This window comes from Mesoplodon mirus (genome assembly GCF_964341445.2).
Source record: "Mesoplodon mirus genome assembly, chromosome: X".
Lineage (NCBI taxonomy): Eukaryota > Metazoa > Chordata > Mammalia > Artiodactyla > Ziphiidae > Mesoplodon > Mesoplodon mirus.
Window position 1 is genome coordinate 49,971,341 of NC_138981.1, and position 27,675 is coordinate 49,999,015.

At 35.3% G+C, this 27,675-nt stretch overlaps 1 protein-coding gene across 6 annotated transcripts in view; it reads left to right on the forward strand.

The window, feature by feature from the left end:
• The window catches only part of KLF8 (KLF transcription factor 8), a 314,604-nt gene that overhangs the window by 48,204 nt on the left and 238,725 nt on the right, over window positions 1-27,675 (forward strand). For 5 of the 6 annotated variants that reach the window (XR_014292510.1, XM_082610205.1, XM_082610204.1 and 2 more), the window contains one exon: window positions 3,225-3,276. Coding sequence is in view for 4 of the 6 variants with exons in the window: in XM_082610205.1 (XP_082466331.1) it covers window positions 3,270-3,276 (7 nt within the window). In the remaining 2 variants the exon portion in view is untranslated. Of the gene's footprint in view, window positions 1-3,224; window positions 3,277-4,031; window positions 4,212-27,675 lie in introns of all 6 variants that reach the window. The other variant, XM_082610208.1, reaches the window with a different exon arrangement.

Sequence of the window (27,675 nt, forward strand, 5' to 3'; positions counted from 1 at the left end):
ATTCTATTGATATGAGTCTTCTCCCTTTTTTTCTTGATGAGTCTGGCTAATGGTTTATCAATTTTGTTTATCTTTTCAAAGAACCAGCTTTTACTTTTATTGATCTTTGATATCATTTTCTTCATTTCTTTTTCATTTATTTCTTATCTGTTTTTTATGATTTCTTTCCTTCTGCTAACTTTGGTTTTTTGTTGCTGTTGTTGTTCTTCTTCTTCTTTCTCTAATAGCTTTAGGTGAAAGGTTAGGTTGTTTATGCAAGATGTTTCCTATTTCTTAAGGTAGGATTGTATTGCTATAAACTTCCCTCTTAGCACTGCTTTTGCTGCATCCCATAGATATTGTGTCATCGTGTCTCCATTGTCATTTGTTTCTAGGTATTTTTTGATTTCCTCTTTTATTTCTTCAGTGATCACTTCATTATTAAGTAGTGTATTTTTTAGCCTGCATTTTTTTTTACAGATCTTTTCATGTAATTGATATCTAGTTTCATAGCACTGTGGTTGGAAAAGATACTTAATACAATTTCAATTTTCTTATATTTATGAAGACTTGATTTGTGACCCAAGATATGATCTATCCTGGAGAATGTTTGATGAGCACTTGAAAAAAAATGTGTATTCTGTTGTTTTGGTAAGGAATGTCCTATAAATATCCATTAAGTCCATCTTGTTTTATGTATCATTTAAAGCTTGTGTTTCCTTATTTATTTTCATTTTGGATGATCTGTCCATTGGTGAAAGTGATGTGTTAACGTCCCCTACTATGAATGTGTTACTGTTCATTTCCCCTTTTATGGCTGTTAGTATTTGTCTATGAATTGACCTGCTCCTATATTGGGTGCATAAATATTTACAATTGTTATATCTTCTTCTTGGATTGATCCCTTAATCATTATGTAGGGTCCTTTGTATCTTGTAATACTCTTTATTTTAAAGTCTATTCTGTCTGATATGAGAATTGCTTCTCCAGCTTTCTTTTGATTTCCATTTGCATGGAATATCTTTCTTCATCCCCTCTCTTTCAGTCTGTGTGTGTCCTTAGGTCTGAAGTGGGTCTCTGGTAAACAGCATATATATGGATCTTGTTTTTTTATCCATTCAGCCAGTCTGTGTCTTTTGGTGGGAGCATTTAATCCATTTACATTTAAGGTAATTATGGATATATATGTTCCTATTCCCATTTTCTTAATTGTTTTGGGTTTGTTATTGTAGGTCTTTTCCTTCTCTTGTGTTTCTTGCCTAGAGAAGTTCCTTTAACATTTGTTAAGCTGGTGCCTAAAATTGCTTCTGGCACAAGGTTAACAGAATATATATATATATATATATATATATATATATATATATATATATATATATATATATATATATATATATACTTTTTAACATCTTTATTGAAGTATAATTGCTTTACAATTACGTGTTCGTTTCTACTTTATAACAAAGTGAATCAGTTATACATATACATATATCTCCATATCTCTTCCCTCTTGCATCTCCCTCCCTTCCACCCTCCCTATCCCACCCCTCTAGGTGGTCACAAAGCACCAAACTGATCTCCCTGTGCTATTCATCTGTTTCCCACTAGCTATCTATTTTACATTTGGTAGTGTATATATGTCCATGCCACTCTCTCACTTTGTTCCTGCTTACCCTTCCCCCTCCCCGTGTCCTCAAGTCCATTCTCTGGTAGGTCTGAGTCTTTATTCCCATCTTACCTCTAGATCCTTCATGACCTTTCTTTTTTTTAGATTCCGTATACATGTGTTAGCATACAGTATTGGTTTTTCTGTTTCTGACTTACTTCAGTCTGTATGACAGAATCTAGGTCAATCCACCTCACTACAAATAACTCAGTTTCGTTTCCTTTTATGGCTGAATAATATCCCATTGTATATATGTGCCATATCTTCTTTATCCATCCATCTGTCTATGGACACCTAGGTTGCTTCCATATCCTGGCTATTGTAAATAGAGCTGCAATGAACATTGTGGTACATGACTTTTTGTGTATGTGTGTGTGGTACACGGGCCTCTGACTGTTGTGGCCTCTCCCGTTGTGGAGCACAGGCTCCGGACATGCATGCTCAGTGGCCATGGCTCATGGGCCCAGCCACTCCATGGCATGTGGGATCTTCCCGGACCAGTGCATGAAGCCGTGTCTCCTGCATCGACAGGCAGACTCTCAACCACTGCGCCACCAGGGAAGCCCAAGATGACTCTTTTGAATTATGGTTTTCTCAGGGTATATGCCCAGTAGTGGGATTGCTGGGTCGTTTGGTAGTTCTATTTTTAGATTTTTAAGGAACCTCCTTATTGTTCTCCATAGTGGCTGTATGAATTTATATTGCCACCAACAGTGCATGAGCATTTTGATTGAATCAGTGAATAGCTATCCTAAAGCATTTATGGGTTTTGGTACAGAATAGGTTCTCAATAAATATCTGTTGAATGAATGAGTAAGTGAATGCATAAATTAAGGCTACAGGTATGGTGTTCTAAGTTGTCATATTATTCCTATAAACTGCACCTTAGCCCAATAACTATCCTCAATCCTATTTACTCCCATGGCTTTGAAGGTTTCACAAGGCTCTCAGTCTAATTCAGTATAGCTTTCTTTTCAGATATCTTATTTGTCCTTAGATCATGGGATTCCAAAGGAAAAGAAGTGCTTCCCTGGTGGCACAGTGGTTGAGAGTCCGCCTGCTGATGCAGGGGACACAGGTTCGTGCCCCAGTCCAGGAAGACCCCACATGCCACAGAGTGGCTAGGCCCATGAGCCATGGCCACTGACTTTGCATGTATGGAGCCTGTGCTCCACAACGGGAGAGGCCACAACAGTGAGAGGCCCACGTACTGTAAAAAAAAAAAAAAAAAGAAGGAAAAGAAGAGTCTTTCTCTGTTTATTGGAAGAAAAAGGACACATATGAAACAGAAAAGAACAATCCAAGACTGTATATGATAGATGATATAATTACATATTGCAGTGTGGTATCTTTGAAAAAAGTACTGAACAAGATAATCAAAGACCTCTTTTCTAGTTAGACATTGGTTTGCATCTTTGGCCTATCTGCTTATACTCTTCTTTTCACTTCTCTTCTTGCTGGCTGATTTTAACAACTTTGTAAGACAGATTTATATTTTTCTATTGTTTTGCTTATCATGGGTTGTTGCTGCCTCTCCTTCGAACAATCTGTGTTTACCCATTCTTCTCCTTACTCTTTGTAGCCTGAAAATTATTATTCGTGACAGAAGGACAAAAAAAGAAGTAAAATGGAAGGTGAGGAGCATATTCCCCTATATCATTCGTCAGATTTATACCAGTGACCTTGTGCAATTTCTGTACCCATTCCTTACTTATCTTTCTCTGAATATAAACAAAGTATGTTACCCTTATTGTTATTTTTGCAATCCTTAGTGCATTCTGGGCCTTTTTGCTTTCTACTCCTTTGAACTATGGAGGAAGATATAGCTTCAGTTTCCTTTCACAGTAAAAGGGAGAGAAAAATATCTGGAACAGAGATAAAGAAAGGAGAAATGAAGTGATTTGTAGAGAAGAAAATAATACTTATAGAGTAGTTGTAAAGGTTTAAATATATCAGTAAATGCCAGGTGTTTGGAATAAAGCCTAGCACACAATAAATACTTACTAAATGTTAGCTATTACTCTTTGTATGGTATCTATGACGAAGGCTGCATCAGTAAAGGTCCTAGAAGAAAAAATAGATGCAACATTCATATTAAGTAATTTGAGGAGAGTTTAATACTTGAACTACTTACAAAGGTGTGAGCAAGGGATAGGAAAACCACAAAGGATAGTGTAATATCCTGGAGATAATAACAGTGGGTGCTGTTAGTACTCCTAGGACTTAAGGAGTGCAAGCAGGGAGTGATTCCTGGAACTCAGTATGAGTAGAGGGCCACTTGGCAGGAGCTGTGATCTTTGGTTAAAGGAAGTAGCCAGCCCACAGTGACCTTGTAGTGTAGAAGTTGGGAGAATAAATACCTCAACGATACTCTCCGTTTGCTTTCCAGACTCTTGCTGGTAACTCTCATTGGCCAAACCTCAACCAAAAGCAAGAGGAGTGGGGATCCTGTTGATGGAGTATATATAAGCTAGCCTCCTGGGACAAAAAGCAGGATGGAGAAAGTGGAGGGGTGGATCTGGAAGATAAAACAGAAGATATCACCACAGTCATTATATAAACATAGAAGGTATAGTCTTCTAAGTATTAGGAGATAAATTGTGAGGCATTTATGGTGTGACCAACAAGTCACCTTTGGAAACATCTGAAGATTTCTGTGAGAAGATATGCGTATTAGTTCACAAATAAAAGTCACCCACTTCTCCCCAGGGTTTAATTAATGACTTCAACCCAGAATGCTGCCCTGATGGAAGCTTCTTTATATGCCTACAAAAGTTATCTTTCTTTGGACCTTTTTCAGTCATAATACCTCAGACCTCTCTTGAAAGCTTATGCCCTTTTAAGGGAGGAGCTATGTTGCTGGTGTTTAAGAAATGATTGAGAAGGAGGTATATAAAAGAAAGAAGGTTGTTTCATCAGCTGGTACTACAAAAAAAGACCTCAAGCTTAAATAGTCAAGTTTGTATATTTTTCTTCCTCAATCACTACTACTCCACTCTTCTATCACCGAGGAAAAATAAGACTATATACAGTTGTGCTGGGAGAGTTCAAAGACCTCTGATTTGTTAGAAATCAGGGAAAGTCTTATAAGAAAAATGACATCTGAGCTAGGCTTTGTATAAAGGATATAGGCTTTAAAAATATAAACCAATATTTTAATACTTTTTGTTCATATCTCCTCTTATTTTCTATATGATTTAAAAGATAAATGCATAATCAATAATTATATATATATTAATTGGAACACAATGGGTAAACTTGTGTTTTTCCACATGTATAAATATCTCCTTTGTTGTTGTTTTTAATAGTACAACTTACATATTTCAAATGGACAACAAAATTAGTAGGATTTATGGTGTTTTAAGATAAAGTACTTTTGAATGGGCACTTACTTTCCAGTACTTTGAGATTCACAAGACATAGCTAGAATATTTACTACTGTAGAAAATGTAGACTGCTGAAATCAAATGAAAGAGGGGACTCTGTGTGTGTGTGTGTGTCTGTCTGTCTGCGTGTTTTGATTGCTTGCCATTACAATGTTTTTCAGGTATTGGAAGAAGTTTCATATTTTGTTTAGACATCATTAGGCACAGAAACATTTGTAGAATAACTTTGATGCTAGCACTGATATGACTCTTACATCCATTACTCTATAAGATCTATTAACCCAGTTAATTATTTTTAGTTACAAAGTGGAGTTCTTCTTACAAAGACTGTGCTCAAGGCCCACATTCTATTTTTAAGGCTTTATATCTGGTTTTCATAAAATTCCCGAGATTGTGATGGCTACAATCTTATATTGTGGTCACATCCCCTTGTATTTTTTTTAACTGAGGTAAGAACACTTAACATTGAGATTTACACAAATGTTAATTATCTTAGCATATTGTCCTCAAATTTGATCTATGTCATCATCTATGGAAGGATTTCCTTATATTTAAAGGGTGAATAATATATATATATATATATATATTAATCTCACATTTTCTTTATTCATATATGTATCTATGTACATTTCAGTTGTTTCCACATCTTGGCTATTGTAAATATGCTGCACTGAACATGGGAGTGCAAATATCTGTCATCATGATTTCAGTTCTTTTGGATAACTACCCATAAGAGGCATTGCTACGTAACATGGTATATATATATATATATATATTTTTTTTTCTGAATGGAAAATATCTTCTCTTTTTTATAGCAAGTTCTTATTAGTTACCCATTTTACACATATTAGTGTATACATGTCAATCCCAATCTTCCAATTCATCACACCACCCCCTCCCCCGCCGCCACCTCCCCCCCTGGTGTCCATACCTTTGTTCTCTACATCTGTGTCTCAAATTCTGCCCTGCAAACCGGTTCATCTGTACCAATTTTCTAGGTTCCACATATATGTGTTAATATATGATATATGCTTTTCTCTTTCTGCCTTACTTAACTCTGTATGACAGTCTCTAGATCCATCCACGTCTCTACAAATGTCCCAATTTCGTTGTTTTTTATGGCTAAGTAATATTCAATTGTATATATGTACCACATTTTCTTTATCCATTCATCTGTCAATGGACATTTATGTTGGTTCCATGACCTGGCTATTGTAAATAGTGCTGCAATAAATATTGAGGTGCATGTGTCTTTTTGAATTATGGTTTTATCTGGGTATGTGCCCAGTAGTAGGATTGCTGGGTCATACGGTAATTCTATTCTTAGTTTTTTAAGGAACCTACATACTATTCTCCATAGTGGCTGTATCAATTTATATTCCCACCAACAGTGAATGAGGATTTCCTTTTCTCTCCACCCTCTCCAGCATTTGTTGTTTTTAGATTTTCTGATGATGCCCATTCTAACTGGAGTGAGGTGATACCTCATTGTAGTTCTGATTTGCATTTCTCTAGTAATTAGTGATATTGAGCAGCTTTTCATGTGCTTCTTGGCCATCTGTATGTCTTCCTAGGAGAAATGTTGATTTAGGTCTTCTGCCCAGTTTTGGATTTGGGTTGTCTGTTCTTCTAATATTGAGCTGCATGAGCTGTTTATATATTTTGGAGATTAATCCTTTGTCCAATGATTCGTTTGCAAATATTTTCTCCCATTCTGAGGGTTGTCTTTTCGTCTAGCTTGTAGTTTCCTTTGCTATGCAAAAGCTTTTAAGTTTCATTAGGTCCCATTTGTTTATTTTTGTTTTTATTTCCATTACTCTAGGAGGTGGATCAAAAAAGATCTTGCTGTGATTTATGTCAAAGAGTGTTCATCCTAGGTTTTGCTCTCAGAGTTTTATAGCGTCCAGTCTTACATTTAGGTCTCTAATACATTTTGAGTTTATTTTTGTGTATGGTGTTAGGGAGTGTTCTAATTTCATTCTTTTACATGTAGCTGTCCAGTTTTCACAACACCACATATTGAAGAGATTGTCTTTTCTCCACTGTGTATTCTTGCCTCCTTTATCAAAGATAAGGTGTCCATATGTGTGTGGGTTTATCTCTGGGCTTTCTATCCTGTTCTATTGACCTATATTTATGTTTCTGTGCCCATACCATATTGTCTTGCAAACTGTAGCTTTGTAGTATAGTCTGAAGTCAGGGAGTCTGATTCCTGAAGCTCTGTTTTTTTTGGTAAAGACTGCTTTGGCTATTTGGGATCTTTTTTGTCTCCATACAGATTTTAAGTTTTTCTGTTCTAGTTCTGTAAAAATGCCATTGGTAGTTTGATAGGGATTGCATTGAATCTGTAGATTGCTTTCGGTAGTATAGTTATTTTCACAATATTGATTTTCCAGTCCAAGGACATGGTATATCTCTCCATCTGTTTGTATCATCTTTGATTTCTATCATCAGTGTCTTGTAGTTTTCTGCATGAAGGTCTTTTGTCTCCCTAGGTAGCTTTATTCCTAGGTATTTCATTCTTTTTGTTGCAATGGTAAATGGGAGTGTTTCCTTAATTTATCTTTCAGATTTTTCATCATTAGTGTATAGGAATGCAAGAGATTTCGGTGCATTAATTTTGTATCCTGCAACTTTACCAAATTCATTGATTACCTCTATTAGTTTTCTGCTGGAATCTTTAGGATTCTCTATGTATAGTATCATGTAATCTGCAAAGAGTGACAGTTTTACTTCTTCTTTTCCAATTTGGATTCCTTTTTCTTCTCTGATTGCCATGGCTAGGACCTCCAAAACTATGTTGAATAATAGTGGCGAGAGTGGACATCCTTGTTCTGTTCCTGACGTTAGAGGAAATGCTTTCAGTTTTTCACCATTGAGAATGATGTTTGCTGTAGGTTTGTCATATTTGGCCTTTATTATGTAGAGGTAGGTTCCCTCTATGCCCACATTCTGGAGAGTTTTATCATAAATGGGTGTTGAATTTTGTCAAAATAATTTTTCTGCATCCATTGAGATGATCATATGGTTTTTATTCTTCAATTTGTTAATATGGGGTATCACATTGATTGATTTGCACATATTGAAGAATCCTTGCATCCCTGGGATAAATCCCACATGATCATGCTGTATAATAATTTTAATGTGTTGTTGGCTTCTGTTTGCTAGAAGTTTGTTGAGAATTTTTGCATGTGTATTCACCAGTGATATTGGTATGTAATTTTCTTTTTTTTTAGTGCCTTTATCTGGTTTTGGTATCAAGCTTATGGGGGCCTCAGAGAATGATTTTGGGAGTGTTCCTTCCTCTGAAAATTTTTGGAAGAGTTTGAGAAGGATGGGTATTAACTCTTCTGTAAATGTTTGACAGAATTCACCTGTGAAGCCATGTGGTCCTGCACTTTTGTTTGTTGGAAGATTTTAAATCACAGTTTCAATTTCATTACTTTTGATTGGTCTGTTCACATTTTCTATTTCTTCCTGGTTCAGTCTTGGAAGGTTATACCTTTCTAAGAATTTGTCCATTCTTCCAGGTTGTCCATTTTATTGGCATAGAGTTGCTTGTAGTAGTCTCTTAGGATGCTTTGTATTTATGCAGTGTCTGTTGTAACTTCTCCTTTTTCATTTGTAATTTTATTGATTTGAGTTCTCTCTCTCTTTTTCCTGATGAGTCTGGTTAATGGATTATCAATTTTGTTTATCTTCTCAAAGAATCAGCTTTTAGTTTTATTGATCTTTGCTATTGTTTTCTTTGTTCTATTTCATTTATTTCTGCTCTGATCTTTATGATTTCTTTCCTTCTGCTAACTTTGGGTTTTGTTTGTTCTTCTTTCTCTACTTCCTTTAGGTGTAAGGTGTGATTGTGTATTTGAGATTTTTCTTGTTTCTTGAGGTAGGCTTGTATTGCTGTAAACTTCCCTCTTAGAACTGTTTTTGCTGCCTCTCATAGGTTTTGGATCATCGTGTTCTTATTGTCATTTGTCTCTAGTTATTTTTTTAAATTTCCTCTTAGATTTCTTCAGTGACCTCTTGGTTATTTAGTAACATATCATTTAGCCTCCATGTGTTTTAGTTATTTACATTTCTTTTCCCTGTAATTGATTTCTAGTCTCATAGTGTTGTGGTCACAAAAGATGCTTGATATGATTTCAATTTTCTTAAATTTACTAAGGCTTGATTTGGCACCCAAGATGTGATCTGTCCTGGTGAAAATTCCATGCTCACATGAGAAGAAGGTGTAATCTGCTGTTTTTGGATGGAATGTCCTATAAATATCACTTAAAAATATCTGGTCTATTGTGTCACTTAAAGCTTGTGTTTCCTTATTAATTTTCTGTTTGGATGATCTGTCCATTGGTGTAAGTGAGGTGTGAAAATCCCCCACTATTTTTGTGTTAATGTTGGTTTCCTCTTTTAGAGCTGTTAGCAGTTGCCTTATGTTGAGGTGCTCCTATATTGGGTGCATATATATTTATAATTGTTATATCTTCTTTTTGCATTGATCCCTTGATCATTATGTAGTGTCCTTCCTTATCTTTTGTAACATCCTTTATTTTAAAGTCTATTTGTTCTGATATAAGTATTGCTACTCCAGCTTTCTTTTGATTTCCTTTTGCATTGAATATATTTTTCTATACACTCACTTTCAGTCTGTATGTGTCCGTAGGTCTGAAGTGGGTCTCTTGTAGACAGCATATATATGGGTCTTATATTTTATCCATTCAGCACGCCTGTGTCTGATGGTTGGAGCATTTAATCCACTCACGTTTAAGGGTATTATCGATATGTATGTTCCTTTTACCATTTCCTTAATTGTTATGGGTTTGTTTTTGCAGGTCCTTTTCTTCACTTGTGTTTGCCACTTAGAGAAGTGCCTTTAGCATTTGTTGTAGAGCTGATTTTGTGGTGCTGAATTCTCTTAGCTTTTTCATGTCTGTAAAGCTTTTGATTTCTCCTTCGAATCTCCTTCGAGATTCCTTTCTCCTTCTAATGAGGTCCTTGAAGGATAGAGTAATATTCTTTGCAGGTTCTTCCCTTTCATCACTTTAAATATATCATGCCCTTCCCTTCTGGCTTGTAGAGTTTCTGCTGAGAAATCAGCTGTTAACCTTATGGGAGTTCCCTTTTATATTATTTGTCATTTTTGCCTTGTTCTGTTCAATAATTTTTCTTTGTCTTTAATTTTTGAAAATTTGATTACTATGTGTCTTGGTATGTTTCTCCTTGGGTTTATCCTGCCTGTGACTCTCTGCCCTCCCTGGACTTGGGTGGCTATTTCCTTTCTCATCTTAGGGAAGTTTTTGACTATAATCTCTTCATATATTTTCTCACATCCTTCCTCTCTCTCTCATCCTTCTGGGACCCTTATAATGTAAATGTTGTTGCATTTAATATTGTCCCAGTGGTCTCTTAGGCTGTCTTCATTTCTTTTCATTCTTTTTTTTCTTTATTCTGTTCTGCAGCAGTGAATTCCACCATTCTGTCTTCCAGTTCACTTTTCCGTTCTTCTGCCTCAGTTATTCTGCTATTGATTCCTTCTAGTGTATTTTTCATTTCAGTTATTGTATTGTTCATCTGTTTATTTGTTCCTTAATGTTTTTAGGTGTTTGTTCTTTTATTCTTGTATGTTTTTGTTGAACATTTCTTGCATCTTCTCGATCTTTGCCTCCATTCTTTTTCCGAGGTCCTGGATCATCTTCACTATCATTATTCTGAATTCTTCTTTTCTGGAAGGTTGCCTATCTCCACTTCATTTAGTTGTTTTTCTGGGGTTTTATCTTGTTCCTTCATCTGGTAAATAGCCTCTGCCTTTTCATCTTGTCTCTCTTTCTTTGAATGTGATTTTTGTTCCACAGGCTGCAGGATTGTAGTTTTCTTGCTTCTGCTGTGTGCCCTCTGCTGGATGAGGCTATCTCCAAAAATAACTTCTTGTTAATAAACGTATTTCACCAAATTGCTTGCAGGTGTGTCACAACGTACCAAACACCCACTTTCTGATCCTCCAAGAGTTAATGTCTTCTCAGAGTAGATGTCTGTTCTCATGCAGAGAAGGGAAAAGAAAGGTGTCCTCAAGGCAAAGAAAGTCTTGACATCTGCTAGGGCAACCTCTCCCATGATGTGTGCCACAGCCTTGGAATTCTCTCACATGGTATTTCTATGTTTAATATTTTGAGTAACTTTTATACTTTTTGCACAGTGGCTGTGCCATTTTACAATCCCACATTAGGAAAAAAGTTTTCCAATTTCTCCATATCCTCACCAAAACATGACTTTCTTTTTTTTTTTAATAATAACTATTCTAACAACTATGAGGTGATATCTTATTGTGGTTTTGATTTGAATTTCTTTGGTGATTAGGGATGTTGAGCACCTTTTAATATACCTGTTGGCCAATTGTACGTTGTCTTTGGAGAATTGCCCATTTAACTCCTTTGCCTATTTATTTATTTATTTATGCTAATCAGTTGAAGCAATTTCTTCTATACTTTGGATATTAACCCCTTCTCAGTTATATGGTTCACAGATATTTTATCCCAATCTATAGATTGCCTCTTCATTTTGTTAATTTTGTTCTTTGCTGTGAAGAAACTTTTTAGTTAGATGTAAAAAAAAAAAACTTGTCTAAATTTGCTTTTGTTTCCTGGACTTTTGGTGTCATATCCAAGAAATTATTACTGACACCAATGATATGAAGCTTCTCCCCTAAGCTTTCTTCTAAGAGTTTTTACTGTTTTAGATCTTATATTTAAATCTTTAATCAATTTTGAGTTGATTTTTATTTATGGTGTAGATAAAAGATTCAATTTCATGATTTTGCAAGTAGGTATCCAGGTTTTCCAGAATCATTTGTTAAAAAGTTTATCTTTTACCCATTGTATATTCTTGGAGTCCTTGTAGAGTATCAGCTGATTGTCTATGTGTGGATTTATTTCTGGGTTCTCTATGCTTTTCCATTTTCTATATGTCTGTTGTCATGTCACTACTCTACTGTTTTAATTACTTTAAATTTATAAAATATTCTGAAATCAGGAAGTGTGATGTCTCCAGCTTTATTTTTCTTATTCAAAATTGCTTTCACTATTTAGGGTCCTTCATTGTTCCATATGAATTTTAGGACTTTTTTCTATTTCTCTAAAAAATGCCATTCAGATTTTGATAGAGAATGAATTGTTTCTATAAATTACTTTTGGTACTATGGACATTTTAATGATAGTAAGTCTTCTAATTCATGAATATGGGATGACTTTCGACTTATTTTTGTCTCTTAAATTTTTTCATTAAAGTTTTATGGTTTTCAGTATACAAATCTTTCACTTCTTTAGTTAAGTTTGTAAGTATTTTATTTTTTTCGATGCTATTATAGTTAAAACTGTTTTTGTATGACGTCAGCTGTGGGCCTTTTATATATGAATTTTATTATGTTAAGATAATTTTCTTCTATCCTCTCTTGAGAGTTTTTATCATGACAGAATGTTGAATTTTGCCAAATGCTTTTTCTGCATCTATTGAGATGATCTGGTGATTTTATCCTTCATTCTGTTAATGTCCAATATTGCATTGATTAATTTTTATACGTTGAATCATCCTTGCACTCAAGCATAATTTCCACTTGGTCAAAGTTGTGTGATCCATTTAATAAGCTATTGAATTTGATTTGCTAGTATTTTGTGCAAAATTTTTGCATCTACATACGTTAGGGTAATTGACCTATAATTTGCTTTTGTGTGTGTGTGTGTGTGTGTTATTTTCTGCTCTATAACAAAGTGAATCAGTTATACATATACATATGTTCCCATATCTCTTCCATCCTGCATCGCACTCCCTCCCACCCTCCCTATCCCACCCATCCAGGCAGTCACAAAGTACCGCGCTGATCTCCCTGTGCTATGCAGCTGCTTCCTACTAGCTATCTACCTTACGTTTGGTAGTGTATATATGTCCATGCCTCTCTCTCGCTTTGTCACAGCTTACCCTTCCCCCTCCCCACATTCTCAAGTCCATTCTCAAGTAGGTCTGTGTCTTTATTCCCGTCTTACTCCTAGGTTCTCCATGATATTTTTTTCTTAAATTCCATATATATGTGTTAGCATACTGTATTTGTCTTTCTCTTTCTGACATACTTCACTCTGTATGACAGACTCTAGGTCTATCCACCTCATTACAAATAGCTCAATTTTGTTTCTTTTTATGGCTGAGTAATATTCCATTGTATATATATGCCACATCTTCTTTATCCATTCATCCGATGATGGACACTTAGGTTGTTTCCATCTGTGGGCTATTGTACATAGAGTTTCAATGAATATTTTGGTACATGACTCTTTTTGAATTATGGTTTTTTCAGGGTATATGCCCAGTAGTGGGACTGCTGGGTCATATGGTAGTTCTATTTGTAGATTTTAAGGAACCTCCATACTGTTCTCCATAGTGGCTGTACCAATTCACATTCCCACCAGCAGTGTAAGAGTGTTCCCTTTTCTCCACACCCTCTCCAGCATTTATTGTTTCTAGATTTTTTTGATGATGGCCATTCTGACTGGTGTGAGATGATATCTCATTGTAGTTTTGATTTGCATTTCTCTAATGATTAATGATGTTGAGCATTCTTTCATGTGTTTGTTGGCATTCTGTATATCTTCTTTGGAGATGTGTCTATTTAGGTCTTCTGCCCATTTTTGGATTGGGTTTTTTTTTTTTTTTATTGAGCTGCATGAGCTGCTTATAAATTTTGGAGATTAATCCTTTGTCAGTTGCTTCATTTGCAAATATTTTCTCCCATTCTGAGGGTTGTCTTTTGGTCCTGTTTATGGTCTCCTTTCCTGTGCAAAAGCTATGAGGTTTCATTAGGTTTCACTTGTTTACTTTTGTTTTTATTTCCATTTCTCTAGGAGGTGGGTCAAAAAGGGTCTTGCTGTGATTTATGTCATACAGTGCTCTGCCTATGCTTTCCTCTAAGAGTTTGATAGTGTCTGGCCTTACATTTAGGACTTTAATCCATTTTGAGCTTATTCTTTTGTATGGTGTCAGGGAGTGATCTAATCTCATACATTTACAGGTACCTGTCCAGTTTTCCCAGCACCAATTATTGAAGAGGCTGTCCTTTCTCCACTGTACATTCCTGCTTCCTTTATCAAAGATAAGGTGACCATATGTGTGTGAGATTATCTCTGGGCTTTCTATCATGTTCCATTGATGTATATTTCTGTTTTTGTGCCAGTACCATACTGTCTTGATTACTGTAGCTTTGTAGTATAGTGTGAAGTCAGGGAGCCTGATTCCTCCAGCTCCATTTTTCGTTCCCAAGATGGCTTTGGCTATTCAGGCTCTTTTGTGTTCCCATACAAATTGTGAAATTTTTTGCTCTAGTTCTGTGAAAAATACTAATGGTACTTTGATAGGTATTGCACTGAATCTGTAGATTGCTTTGGGTAGTATAGTCATTTCCAAAATATTGATTCTTCTAATCCAAGAACATGGTGTATCTCTACATCTGTTGGTATCATCTTTAATTTCTTTCATCAGTGTCTTATTGTTTTCTGCATACAGGTCTTTTGTCTCACTAGGTAGTTTTATTCCTAGGTATTTTATTCTTTTTTTTGCAATGGTAAATGGGAGTGTTTCCTTAATTTCTCTTTCAGATTTTTTGTCATTATTTTATAGGAATGCATGAGATTTCTGTGCATTAATTTTGTATCCTGCTTACTTACCAAATACATTGATTAGCTCTATTAGATTTCTCATGGCATCTTTAGGATTCTCTATGTATAGTATCATGTCATCTGCAAAGAGTGACTGTTTTATTTCTTCTTTTCCAATTTGTGTTCCTTTATTCCTTTTTCTTCTCTGATTGCGGTGTCAAGGACTTCCAAAATTATGTTGAATAATAGTGGTGAGAGTGGACATCCCTGTCTTGTTCCTGATCATAGTGGAAATGCTTTCAGTGTTTCATCATTGAGAATGATGTTTCCTGTGGGTTTGTTGTATATGGCCTTTATTATGTTGATGTAGGTTCCCTCTATGCCCACTTTCTGGATTGTTTTTGTCTTAAATTGGTGTTGACGTTTTTCAAAATCTTTTTCTGCATCTATTGGGATGATCATACGGTATTTATTCTTCAGTTTGTTAATATGGTGTATCACATTGATTGATTTGCGTATATTGAAGAATCCTTGCATCTCTGGACTAAATACATTTTGATCATGGTGTATGATCCTTTTAAAGTGTTGTTGGATTCTGTTTGCTACTATTTTGTTGAGGATTTTTGCCTCTATATTCATCAGTGATATTGGTCTGTAATTTTCTTTTTTTGTAGTGTCTTTGTCTGGTTTTGGTATCAGGGTGATGGTGGCCTCATAGAGTGAGTTTGGGAGTATTCCTCCCTCTGCAGTTTTTTGGAAGAGTTTGAGAAAGATGGGTGTTAGCTCTTCTGTAAATGTTTGATAGAATTCACCTGTGAAGCAATCTGGTCCTGCACTTTTGTTTGATGGAAAATTTTAAACACAGTTTCAATTTCATTACTTGTGATTGGTGTTCTCATATTTTCTATTTCTTCCTGGTGCAGTCTTAGAAGGTTATAACTTTCTAAGAATGTGTCCATTTCTTCCAGATTGTCCATTTTATTGGCATAGAGTTGCTTGTAGTAGTTTGTTAGGATGCTTTGTATTTCTGCTGTATTAGTTATAACTTCTCCATTTTCATTTCTAATATTATTGATTTGAGTCCCCTCCCTCTTTGTCTTGATGAGTGTGGCTAATGGCTTAATAATTATGTTTATCTTTTCAAAGAAGCAGCTTTTAGTTTTATTGATTCTTGTTATTGTTTTCTTTGTGTCTATTTCATTTATTTCAGCTCTGATCCTTATGATTTCTTTCCTTCTGCTAACTTTGGGTTTTGTTTGTTCTTCTTTCTCTAGTTCCTTCAGGTGTAATGTTAGCTTGTGTATTTGAGATTTTTCTTGTTTCTTGAGGTACACTTTTATAGCTATATACTTCCATCTTACAACTGCTTTTGCTGCATCCCATAGGTTTGGGATCATCGTGTTTTCATTGTCATTTGTCTCTAGGTATTTTTTGATTTCTTCTTTGATTTCCTTAGTGATGTCTTGGTTATTTAGTAACGTATTGTTTATCCTCCATTTGTTTTTTGTTTTTTTTTTTTACTTTTTTCCCCTGTAATTGATTTCTAATCTCATAGCATTATGGTCAGAAAAGATGTTTGATATGATTTCACTTTTCTTAAATTTACTGAGGTTTCATTTGTGACCCAAGATGTGATCTATCCTGGAGAATGTTCCATGCGCACTTGAGAAGAATGTGTAATCTGCTGTTTTTGGATGGAATGTCTTATAAATATCAACTAAATCTATCTGGTCTTTTGTGTCACTTAAAGCTTGTGTTTCCTTATTAATTTTCTGATTTGATGATCTGTCCATTGATGTAAGTGTGGTGTTAAATTCCCCCACTATTTTTTGGTTACAGTCGCTTTCCCCTTTTAGAGCTGTTAGCTGTTGCCTTATGTATTGTGGTGCTCCTCTGTTGGGTGCATATATATTTATAATTGTTATATCCTTCTTTGATTGATCCCTTGATCATTACATAGTTTCCTTCCTTGTCTCTTGTAACATTCTTTAGTTTAAAGTCTATTTTATTTGATATGAGTATTGCTAGTCCAGCTTTCTTTTGTTTTTCATTTGCATGGAATATATTTTTACATCTCCTCACTTTCAGTCTGAATGTTTCCCTAGGTCTGAAGTGGGTGTCTTGTAGACAGCACATATATGGGTCTTGTTTTTCTCTCCATTCAGCAAGCCTATGTCTTTTTGTTGGAGCATTTAATCCATTCATATTTAAGGAAATTATTGATACATATGTTCCTATTACCATTTTCTTAATTGTTTTTTTTGTTTGTTTTTTGGGGTATTTTTGTAGGTCATTTTCTTCTCTTGTGTTCCCCACTTAGAGAAGTTCCTTTAGCATTTGTTGTAGAGCTGGTTTGGTGGTGATGAATGCTCTTAGCTTTTGCTTGTCTGTAAAGCTTTTGATTTCTCCATCGAATCTGAATGAGATCCTTGCTGGGTAGAATATTCTTGGTTGTAGTTTCTTCCCTTTCATCACTTTAAGTATATCATGCCACTCCCTTCTGGCTTGTAGAGTTTCTTCTGAGAAATCAGCTGTTAACCTTATGGGAGTTCCCTTGTATGTTACTTGTCATTTTTCCCTTGATGCTTTCAATGATTTTTCTTTGTCTTTAATTTTTCCAATTTGATTGCTATGTGTCTCGGAATGTTTCTCCTTGGGTTTATCCTGTATGGGACTCTATGCACTTCCCGGACTTGGCTACCTATTTCCTTTCCCATGTTAGGGAAATTTTCGACTATAATCTCTTCAAATATTTTCTCGTGTCCTTCCTCTCTCTCTTCTCCTTCTGGAACCCCTATAATGCAAATGTTGTTGTGTTTAATGTTGTTTCAGAGGTCTTTTATACTGTCTTCATTTCTTTTCATTCTTTTTTCTTTACTCTGTTCTTCAGCAGTGAATTCCACCATTCTGTCTTCCAGGTCACCTATCCGTTCTTCTGCCTCAGTTATTCTGCTGTTGATTCCTTCTAGTGTATTTTTCATTTCGTTTATTGTATTGCTCATGTCTGTTTGTTTTTTCTTTAATTTTTCTACATCTTTGTTAAACATTTCTTGCATCTTCTCGATCTTTGCCTCCATGCTTTTTCCGAGGTCCTGGATCATCTTCACTATCATTATTCTGAATTGTTTCTCTGGAAGATTGCCTATCTCCATTTCATTTAGTTGTTTTTTTCTGAGGTTTTATCTTGTTCCTTCATGTAGTATATAGCCCTCTGCCTTTTCATCTTGTCTATCTTTCTGTGAATGTGGTTTTTGTTCCACAGGCTGCAGGATTGTAGTTCTTTTTGCTTCTGTTGTCTACCCTCTGTATTTCTCCTTTAATGTCTCTCTGCACCAGAATTTCCCAAAATATTTTGTCTTAGGAACTTTACAATCTTAAAAATTATTGAGGATTCCAAAGGGTTTTGTGTATATGGGTTTTATTATCCAAATTTACAGTACTAGAAGCTAAAAAAAATTTAAAATAATATTCAAGCAGAGACTATTAACTTATTTATAATTAACTAAGCAGAAGAAAAAGAGAAAGGAAAACAAAGATGACAGAAATAGAAAACAAATAATAAAATGGTAAATTTAATTTTAACACATCAGTAATCATAGTCAATATAAGTCATGTAATGGCTGTAAGAAAGGCTGTGACTGTCACACTTGTTAAAAGGCAAGACAGAGCTGTCTGCTACCTACAATGAATTTTAAGAACCACAATTTATAAATATAAAGTCACAAATAGATTAATAAAAGATGGAAAAGGATATACTATGCTAACACTAATCAAAAGAAAGCTGAGAAGTTTATATTAGTATAAGACAAATTAAATGTCAGAGCAAAGAATATTATCAAGGATGAAAAATGTAATTTCATAATGAAAATGTTATCAATTCATAAAGAAGACATAAATATGTTTATGAAACTAGTAACAGAGCTTCAAAATACTTGAAGCATAAACTTAGAGAACTTAAAGGAGAAATGGACAAAGTCACAATTATAGCCAGAGGTTTTATCACTCCTTTCTTAATATTTGATAGAAAAAAGGACGAATCAGTAAGGATATATAAGACTATAAGAGCATTGTCAATCAACTTGTCCTGATATTAATAGAACACTCTACCTGGAAAGAGAAAATTATACATTCTTTTCAAGCACAAATGGAACATTTACCAAGGTAGACTATATTTGAGGCTATAAAACAATCCTCATAACTTTAAAATAATGCAAACCTTATAAAGTATATCCTGTGATCAGAAATGATTATTTTAAAAATCTAATAACAAAAAGTTACCTAGAAATCCTCCAAATATTTGGAAACTAAACAATAACTTTGAAGTAACCCAATGATTAAAGTATAAATCAAAATAGAAATAAGAAGGTAAGTGAATTGAATAAAAATAAAAATGTGATATCAAAATTTGCCAGGTGCAACTTAAGCAGTGCTTGGAGGGAAATGTGTAGCACTAAATGACTATATTAGAAAAGAAGAAAGGTCTCATTACAATGGCCTCAGCTTCTACTTATGAAACTTGAGAAAGAATTGTAAATTAAATCCATAGTGAGCAGATGAAAGTATATAATACACACAAGAACAGAAACCAATGGAGGAGAAAAGAGAAAAGCAATGTAGAAAAGCAATGTTTCCTAGAGAAGATCAATAAAATTGGCAAACACCTAGCCTCACTCAGGAGGAAAAAGAGAAAAGAGAAATCATCAACATCAAGAGTGATGGGTCAGGGACACCCCTGGTGGTGCAGTGGTTAAGAATCTGCCTGCCAATGCAGGGGACACGTGTTTTAACCCTGGTCTGGGAAGATCCCACATGCCACAGAGCAACTAATCCTTTGTGCTACAAATACAGAACCTACCTTCTAGAGCCTGTGAGCCACAACTACTGAGCCTGCATGACTAGAGCCCATGCTCTGCAACAAGAGAAGCCACCGCAATGAGAAGCCCATGCACTGCAGCAAAGAGTAGCCCCCACTCACTGCAATTAGAGAAAGCCCGAGTGAAGCAATGAAGACACAACACAGCCAAAAATAAATAAATAAATTTAAAAAAATGAGTGAAGGGGCAGACATCGCTAGTGATCTTACAGACATTAAAAGGATAATAAATGAATACTATATAAAACTTAATACCAAAAAATTTGAAAAATTTGATGAAATGGACAAATTTCTTGAAAGGCACTAACTATCAAAGCTAACTGAAGAAGAAATAGATTGTCTGAATTGTCTTATATTTATTTTAAAATGATTTTGTAGATTAAAACTTTCCCAGAAGGAAAACTGGAAATCTCTTTTCCTATATGTGTTCCTTGGTGAATTATTCCAAATATTTATGTGAGGAATAATACTAATCCTACACAAACTCTTCTAGAAAATAGAAGACAGAACCCTTCCCAACTCATTATATAAGGCCCTGGTACCACAACTAGACAAAGGCAGTATAATTAAAGAAAACTACAGACCAATAGCTTTCTCCATAAAATTTTTGGAAATAAAATTCAATAATATATTGAAGGAGAATATATCATAACCAAGTAGAGTTTATCACAGCAATTCAGGATTGGCTTAACATTTGAAAATCAATCAGTGTATTTTATTATATTAACAGATTAAAGACAAAAAGGTCTGATCATCTCAATGGATATTTAAGAAGCATTTGTTAAAATTAAGTACCCATATGTCGAAAAATTTCAGCAATCTTGGAATAGAAGGGAACTTCATCAATCTGATGAGTATCTACAGAAATCCTCCTGCTATTACTGTATTTACTGGGAAGACTAGTAATCCCCCCACCAATCAGGAGTAAGACAGGCATACCCACACTAATTACTTCTACTCAGCATTACTGGGCATTCTAGCAAGTGCAATAAGAAAAGAAATAAGAGCCAAACAAGCTGGAAAGGAAGAAATAATTTTTTTTATTCATAGATGATCTGATTGTCTACTTAGAAATTCCTAAGGACTTTTTAAAAACATTACTATAACTAAGAATTGACCTTAGTAAGCTCACAAGATACAAATATTAATTGTATTTCTCTAATGCAGCAATGGAAACTCTGAAATATACATTTAAAAGATCACTACCAATTATAATACTATCACACATGTTATATAATTAAAGAAAATATTGACAAAAGATGTGCAAGACCTGATGACAAAATTAAAAGACATCACTAAGAAGAATTAATGAAGATCTAAATAATATACTATGCTTGTGTATTGGAGCATTCAATATTGCTTGCTAGGTTGGCATATCTCCCCAAATTGATCAATAGATTCAGAGCAATCCAAATCAAAAGTCCAGCAGGGTTCTTGTTTTTTTAAATAACATTTCACGAGTTGGTTCTAAAATTTACATGGGAATCAGAAAACGTAGAATAGCCAAGCAATTTTGAATATGAGGAGCAAATTCGAGGATTTACACTACCTGATTTCAAACTTATTGGAAAGCTACAATAAACAAGACAGTGTGGTGTGGGTGTAAATATCAATGTATAAATCAATGGAACAGAATGGAGAGTCCAGAAATAGATCAACATATATATGGTCAATTGTTTTCCAACTAAGTTGCTGAGGCAATCCAAAAGGAAAATATATACCTTTCAACAAATTTATTAAAATAAATGAGAACAATAAACCTCATGATTTTTTTTTCTTTTTACACAATGACTGCATTTATTAAAAAGATATTAATGAATCTCATGGGCTTCAAGGCAAAGGTAAACTCCACAGCCTCTGGAAGATCCAGAAACTTCCGTAAACTGAAGTGTCATCCCCCTGCTATTTTTCTATTAACATCTTTAATGGAGTATAATTGCTTTACAATAGTGTGTTAGTTTCTGCTTTATAACAAAGTGAATCAGCTATACATATACATATATCCCCATATCTCTTCACTCTCACGTCTCCCTCCCACCCTCCATATCCCACCCCTCTAGGTGGTCAAAAAGCATTGAGCTGATCTCGCTGTACTATGTGGCTGATTCCCACTAGCTATCTATTTTACATTTGTTAATATATATAAGTCCATGCCACTGTCTCACTTCGTCCCAGCTTACCCTTCCCCATCCCCATGTCCTCAAGTCCATTCTCTACACCTTCATCTTTATTCCTGACTCTGCCACTAGGTTCTTCAGAAACATTTTGGGTTTTTTTTTTTAGATTCCATATATATGTGTTAGCATATGGCATTTGTTTTTCCCTTTCTGAATTACTTCACTCTGTATGACAGACTTTAGGTCCATCAAACTCACTACAAATAACTCACTTTCATTTCTTTTTATGGCTGAGAAATATTCCATTGTATATATGTGCCACATATTCCTTATGCATTCATCTGTCGCTGGACACGAAGGTTGCTTCCATATTTTGGCTATTGTAAATACAGCTTCAGTGAATATTGTGGTACATGACTCTTTTTGAATTATCTTTTTTTCAGGGTATATGCCCAGTAGTGGCATTCCTGAGTCGTATGGTAGTGCTATTTTTACTTTTCAAGAAAATTCCATACTCTTCTCCATAGTGGCTGTATCAATTTACATTCCCACCAATAGTGAAAGAGGGTTCCCTTTTCTCCACACCCTCTCCAGCATTTACTGTTTGTAGATTTTTTGATGATGGCCATTCTGAGTGGTGTGAGAAGATACCTCATGGAGTTTTGATTTGCATTTCTCTAATGATTAGTGATGTTGAGCATCCTTTCATGTCTTTGTTGGTGATCTATATATCTTCTTTGGAGAAATGTCTATGTAGGTCTTCTGCTCATTTTTGGATTGGATTGTTTGATTTTTGATATTGAGCTGCATGAGCTGCTTGAAAATTTTGGAGATCAATCCTTTGTCATTTGCTTCATTTGCAAAAATTTTCTCCCATTCGGACGGTTGTCTTTTCGTCTTGTTTATGGTTTTCTTACATTTGCAAAAGCTTTTAAGTTTCATTAGGTCCCGTTTGTTTATTTTTCTTTTTATTTCCATTAATCTCAGAGATGGATCAAAAAAGATCTTGCTGTGGTTTATGTCAAAGAGTGTTCTTCCTATCTTTTCCTGTGAGAGATTTATAGTGTCTGGCCTTACATTTAGGTATTTAATCAAATTTCAGTTTATTTTTGTGTATGATGTTAGGGAGTGTTCTAATTTCATTCTTTAATATATACCCGTCCACTTTTCCCAGCAACACTTAGTGAAGAGGCTGTCTTTTCTCCACTGTATATTCTTGCCATTTTTATTAAAAATGAGGTGACTTGGGTTTCCCTGGTGGCGCAGTGGTTGAGAGTCCACCTGCCAATGCAGGGGACACAGGTTCATGCCCTGGTATGGGAAGATTCCACATGCCATGGAGCAGCTAGGCCTGTGAGCCATAGTCGCTGAGCCTGCGCATCTGGAGCCTGTGCTCTGCAATGGGAGAAGCCACAACAGTGAGAGGCCCACGTACTTAAAAAAAAAAGAAAGAAAAAGAAAGGTGACCATAGGTGCGTGGGTTTATCTCTGGTGTTTCAATCCGGTTCCATTGATCTATATTTCTGTGTTTGTGCCAGTACCATACTGTTTTGATTAGTGTCTCTTTGTAGTATATTCTGCAGCCTGGGAGCCTGATTCCTCCAGATCCATTTTTCTTTCTCAAGATTGCTTTCGCTATTCAGGGTCTTTTGTGTTTCCGTACAAATTGTGAAATTTTTTGTTCTAGTTCTGTAAAAAATTCCATTTGTAGTTTGCTGGGATTACATTGAATCTGTAGATTACTTTGGGTAGTTGGGTCATTTTCACAATGTTTATTCTTCCAATCCAAGAACATGGTTTATCTCTCCATTTGTTTGTATCATCTTTAATTTCTTTCATCAGTGTCTTATAACTTTCTGCATACAGGTCTTTTGTCTCCTTCAGTAAGTTTATTCCTAGATATTTTATTCTTTTTGTTGCAATGGTAAATGGGAGTGTTTCCTTAATTTCTCTTTCAGATTTTTCATCATTAGTGTATATGAATGCAAGACATTTCTGTGCATTAATTTTGTTTCCTGCTACTTGACCTAATTCATTGAATAGCTCTAGTAGTTTTGTGGTATCATATTTATGATTCTCTATGTATAATATCTAATTCTACAAACAGTGACAGCTTTATTTCTTCTTTTCCTATTTGGATTCCTTTTATTTCTTTTTTTCTCTGTTTTCTGTGACTAGCACTTCCAATAGTATGTTGAATAATAGTGGTGACGGTGGAAAACCTTGTCTTGTTCCTGATCTTAGAGGAAACGGTTTCAGTTTTTCACCATTGAGAATGATGTTGGCTGTGAGTTTGTCATACATGGCCTTTATTAAGTTGAGTTAAGTTCCCTCTATGCCTACATTCTGGAGAGTTTTATCATAAATGGGTATTGAATATCGTTAAAAGCTTTTTCTGCATCTATTGAGATGATCATATGGTTTTTATCCTTCAATTTGTTAATATGATTTATCACATTGGTTAATTTGTGTATATTGAAGAACCCTTGCATTCCTGGAATAAACCCCACTTGATCATGGTGTATGATCCTTTTAATGTGCTACACATTTCCCTCCAAGCACTGCTTAAGTTGCACCTGGCAAATTTTGATATCACATTTTTATTTTTATTCAATTCACTTACCTTCTTATTTCTATTTTGATTTATACTTTAATCAATGGGTTACTTCAAAGTTATTGTTTAGTTTCCAAATATTTGGGGGATTTCTAGGTAACTTTTTGTTATTAGATTTTTAAAATAATCATTTCCTTTAGTACTTGTTGTAGAGGTGTTTTTGTGGTGCTGAATTCTCTTATCTTTTGCTTATTTGTAAATGTTTTAATATCTTTGTCAAATCTGAATGAGATCTTTGCTGGGTAGAGTAATCTTGGTTGCAGGTTCTTCCCTTTCATCACTTTAAATATGTCCTGCCTCTCCTTTCTGCCTTTCAGAATTTCTGCTGAAAGATCAGCTGTTTCCCTTATGGGGATTTTCTTGTATGTTATTTATTTTCTTCCCGTGCTGCTTTTAATATTTTTTCTTCGTATTTAATTTTTGAACGTGTGATTAATATGTGCCTTGGCGTGTTTCTCCTTGGCTTTTCCAGTATGAGACTCTGTACTTCCTGGTCTTTATTGACTATTTCCTTTCCCATATTAGGGAAGTTTTCAGCTATAATCTCTTCAAATATTTTCTCCATCCCTTTCTTTTTCTCTTCTTCTTATGAGACCTGTATAATTCAAATGTTGTGCATTTAATGTTGTCCCAAAGATCTCTGAGCCTGTCCTCAGTTCCTTTCAGTCTTTTTTCTTTATTCTTCTCTGCCATAGTTATTTCCATGCTTTTATCTTCCTGGTCACTTATCCATTTTTCTGCCTCAGTTATTTTGCTATTGGTTCCTTCTGCAGAATTTTTAATTTCATTTATTGTGTTGTTCATCATTTTTTGTTTGCTCTTTAGTTCTTCTATGTCCTTGTTAAACATTTCTTATATTTTCTCCATTCTCTCTCCAAGATTTTGGATCATCTTTACTATCATTACTCTGAATTCTTTTTCAGGTAGACTGCCTATTTAGTCTTAATTTGTTTGGCCTGGTGGTTTTTTACCTTACTCCTTCATCTGCTGTGTGTTTCTCTGTCTTCTCACTTTGGTTAACTTACTGTGTTTGGGGTCTCCTTTTCACATGCTGCAGGTTTGTATTTCCCATTGTTTTTGGTGTCTGCCCCCAGTGGCTAAAGTTGGTTAAGTGGGTTGTTTAGGATTTCTGGTGGATGGACTGTTGCCTGTTTCTGGTTGATGATTCTGGATCTTGTCTTTCTCTTGGGCAGGACTTCCTCCTGTGCTGCGTTTTGGGGTGTCTGTGAACTTATCATGATTTTTAGCAGCTTCTGTGCTAATGAGTAAATTGTGTTCCTGTCTTGCTAGTTGTTTGACATAGGGTGTCCAGCACTGTAGCTTGCTGGTCACTGATTAGAGGTGGGTCTTAGCGTTGAGATGGCCATCTCTGGGAGAGCTTTCATCATTTGATATTATGTGGAACTGGGAGGTCTTTGGTGGACCAATATCCTAAACTCAGCTCTCCCATCTCAGAGGCACAGGCCCGACACCCATCCAGATCACCAAGATCCTGTCAGCCACATGGCTTTCATCCCTCAATCTTCCACCTCTGCTACCTCCTTTTTGTTGTGGAAATCAGTTCTGTCTGAGACCCAGGTTAATAGCTGCCTTGAAAGCCCTGGGACTCGAAGGAGTCTGGCACTCCTGGTGTGATTGGCCTTACCTGGCTTCTGCTGGAGACAGGTGGGGACTTGGGCCAGACTTTGCACCTGGTGTGAAGAGCCCACAACTGTTTACAAACCTTATTCTTTATGTCATACCATATACAAACATTAACTCTAGAGATCTTAAATCTAAAGGGAAGAACTAAAATGACAAATCTTCTAGTTGAAGCAATCTCAGTGTCACTGAGTTTGGCAAAGGTTTTCTTTTTTAACTTGTAGTATAGTTTATTTACAATGTTTCAGGTGTACAGCAAAGTGATTGTTATATGTATAAAGTGATTGTTATATCTATATCTATATCTATATATAGATATATAGATATATAGATATAGATATATATAAAGGACATGGGGAAACTTAGGGCTGATGAATATATTCCTTATCTTGATTGCAGTTTCACAGGTGTATGTATATGTCAAGGCTAATCAAACTGTACACTTGAAATATGTGCAATTTATTATATGCCACCTAAACCTCAGTAAATCTGTTTAGTAAAAATAATACACAAGCATGCATTATATTAGCTGTCAGGAATATGACATCATTACATATCTTATAGATTTTGGAAAACACCACTATATATTGCTAAGAGAATGAGAGTGAAGGAGACCAATAACATTTGAGAAATATTTCAAAAATTGGTTTTAACTCATGGCCCTCCTGAAAGGGAATTGTGGACCCTTGGGGGTCCCTGGACAGCATCAGTGTTGTACATGTTGACGTCCTTTTTTTTTTTAATCTCTATTGGAGTATAATTGCTTTACAATGGTGTGTTATCTTCTGCTAAACAACAAAGTGAATCAGTCACACATATACATATGTTCCCATATCTCCTTCCTCTTGCATCTCCCTCCCTCGCACCCTCCCTATCCCACCCCTCCAGGTGGTCACAAAGCACCGAGCTGATCTCCTCATGCTATGTGGCTGCCTCCCACTAGCTATCTATTTTATGTTTGGTAGTGTATATATGTCCATGCCACTCTCTCGCTTTGTCACAGCTTACCCTTCCCCCTCCCCATATCATCAAGTCCATTCTCTAATAAGTCTGTGTCTTTATTCCTGTCTTACCACTAGGTTCTTCAAGACATTTTTTTTCTTAGATTCCATATATATGTTGTAACATATGGTATTTGTCTTTCTCTTTCTGTCTTACTTCACTCTGTATGACAGACTCTAGGTCCATCCGCCTCATTACAAATAGCTCAATTTCATTTCTTTTTATGGCTGAGTAATATTCCACTGTATATATGTGCCACATCTTCTTTATCCATTCATCTGATGATGGACACTTAGGTTGTTTCCATCTCAGGGCTATTGTAAATAGAGCTGCAATGAACATTTTGGTACATGACTCTTTTTGAATTATGGTTTTCTCAGGGTATACGCCCAATAGTGGGATTGCTGGGTCATATGGTAGTTCTATTTTTAGTTTTTTAAGGAACCTCCATACTGTTCTCCATAGTGGCTGTACCAATTCACATTCCCACCAGCAGTGCAAGAGTGTTCCCTTTTCTCCACACCCTCTCCAGCATTTATTGTTTCTAGATTTTTTGATGATGGCCATTCTGACTGGTGTGAGATGATATCTCATTGTAATTTTGATTTGCATTTCTCTAATGATTAATGATGTTGAGCATTCTTTCATTTTTTAGGCTACTTCTTACCAATCTAATATTATACACACAGGCCAGGGAAGGATGAGGTTTTGTGGATCATGAAGTTCACATGATTTGGGAGTCCATCTCTGAGGAAAAGAATACAA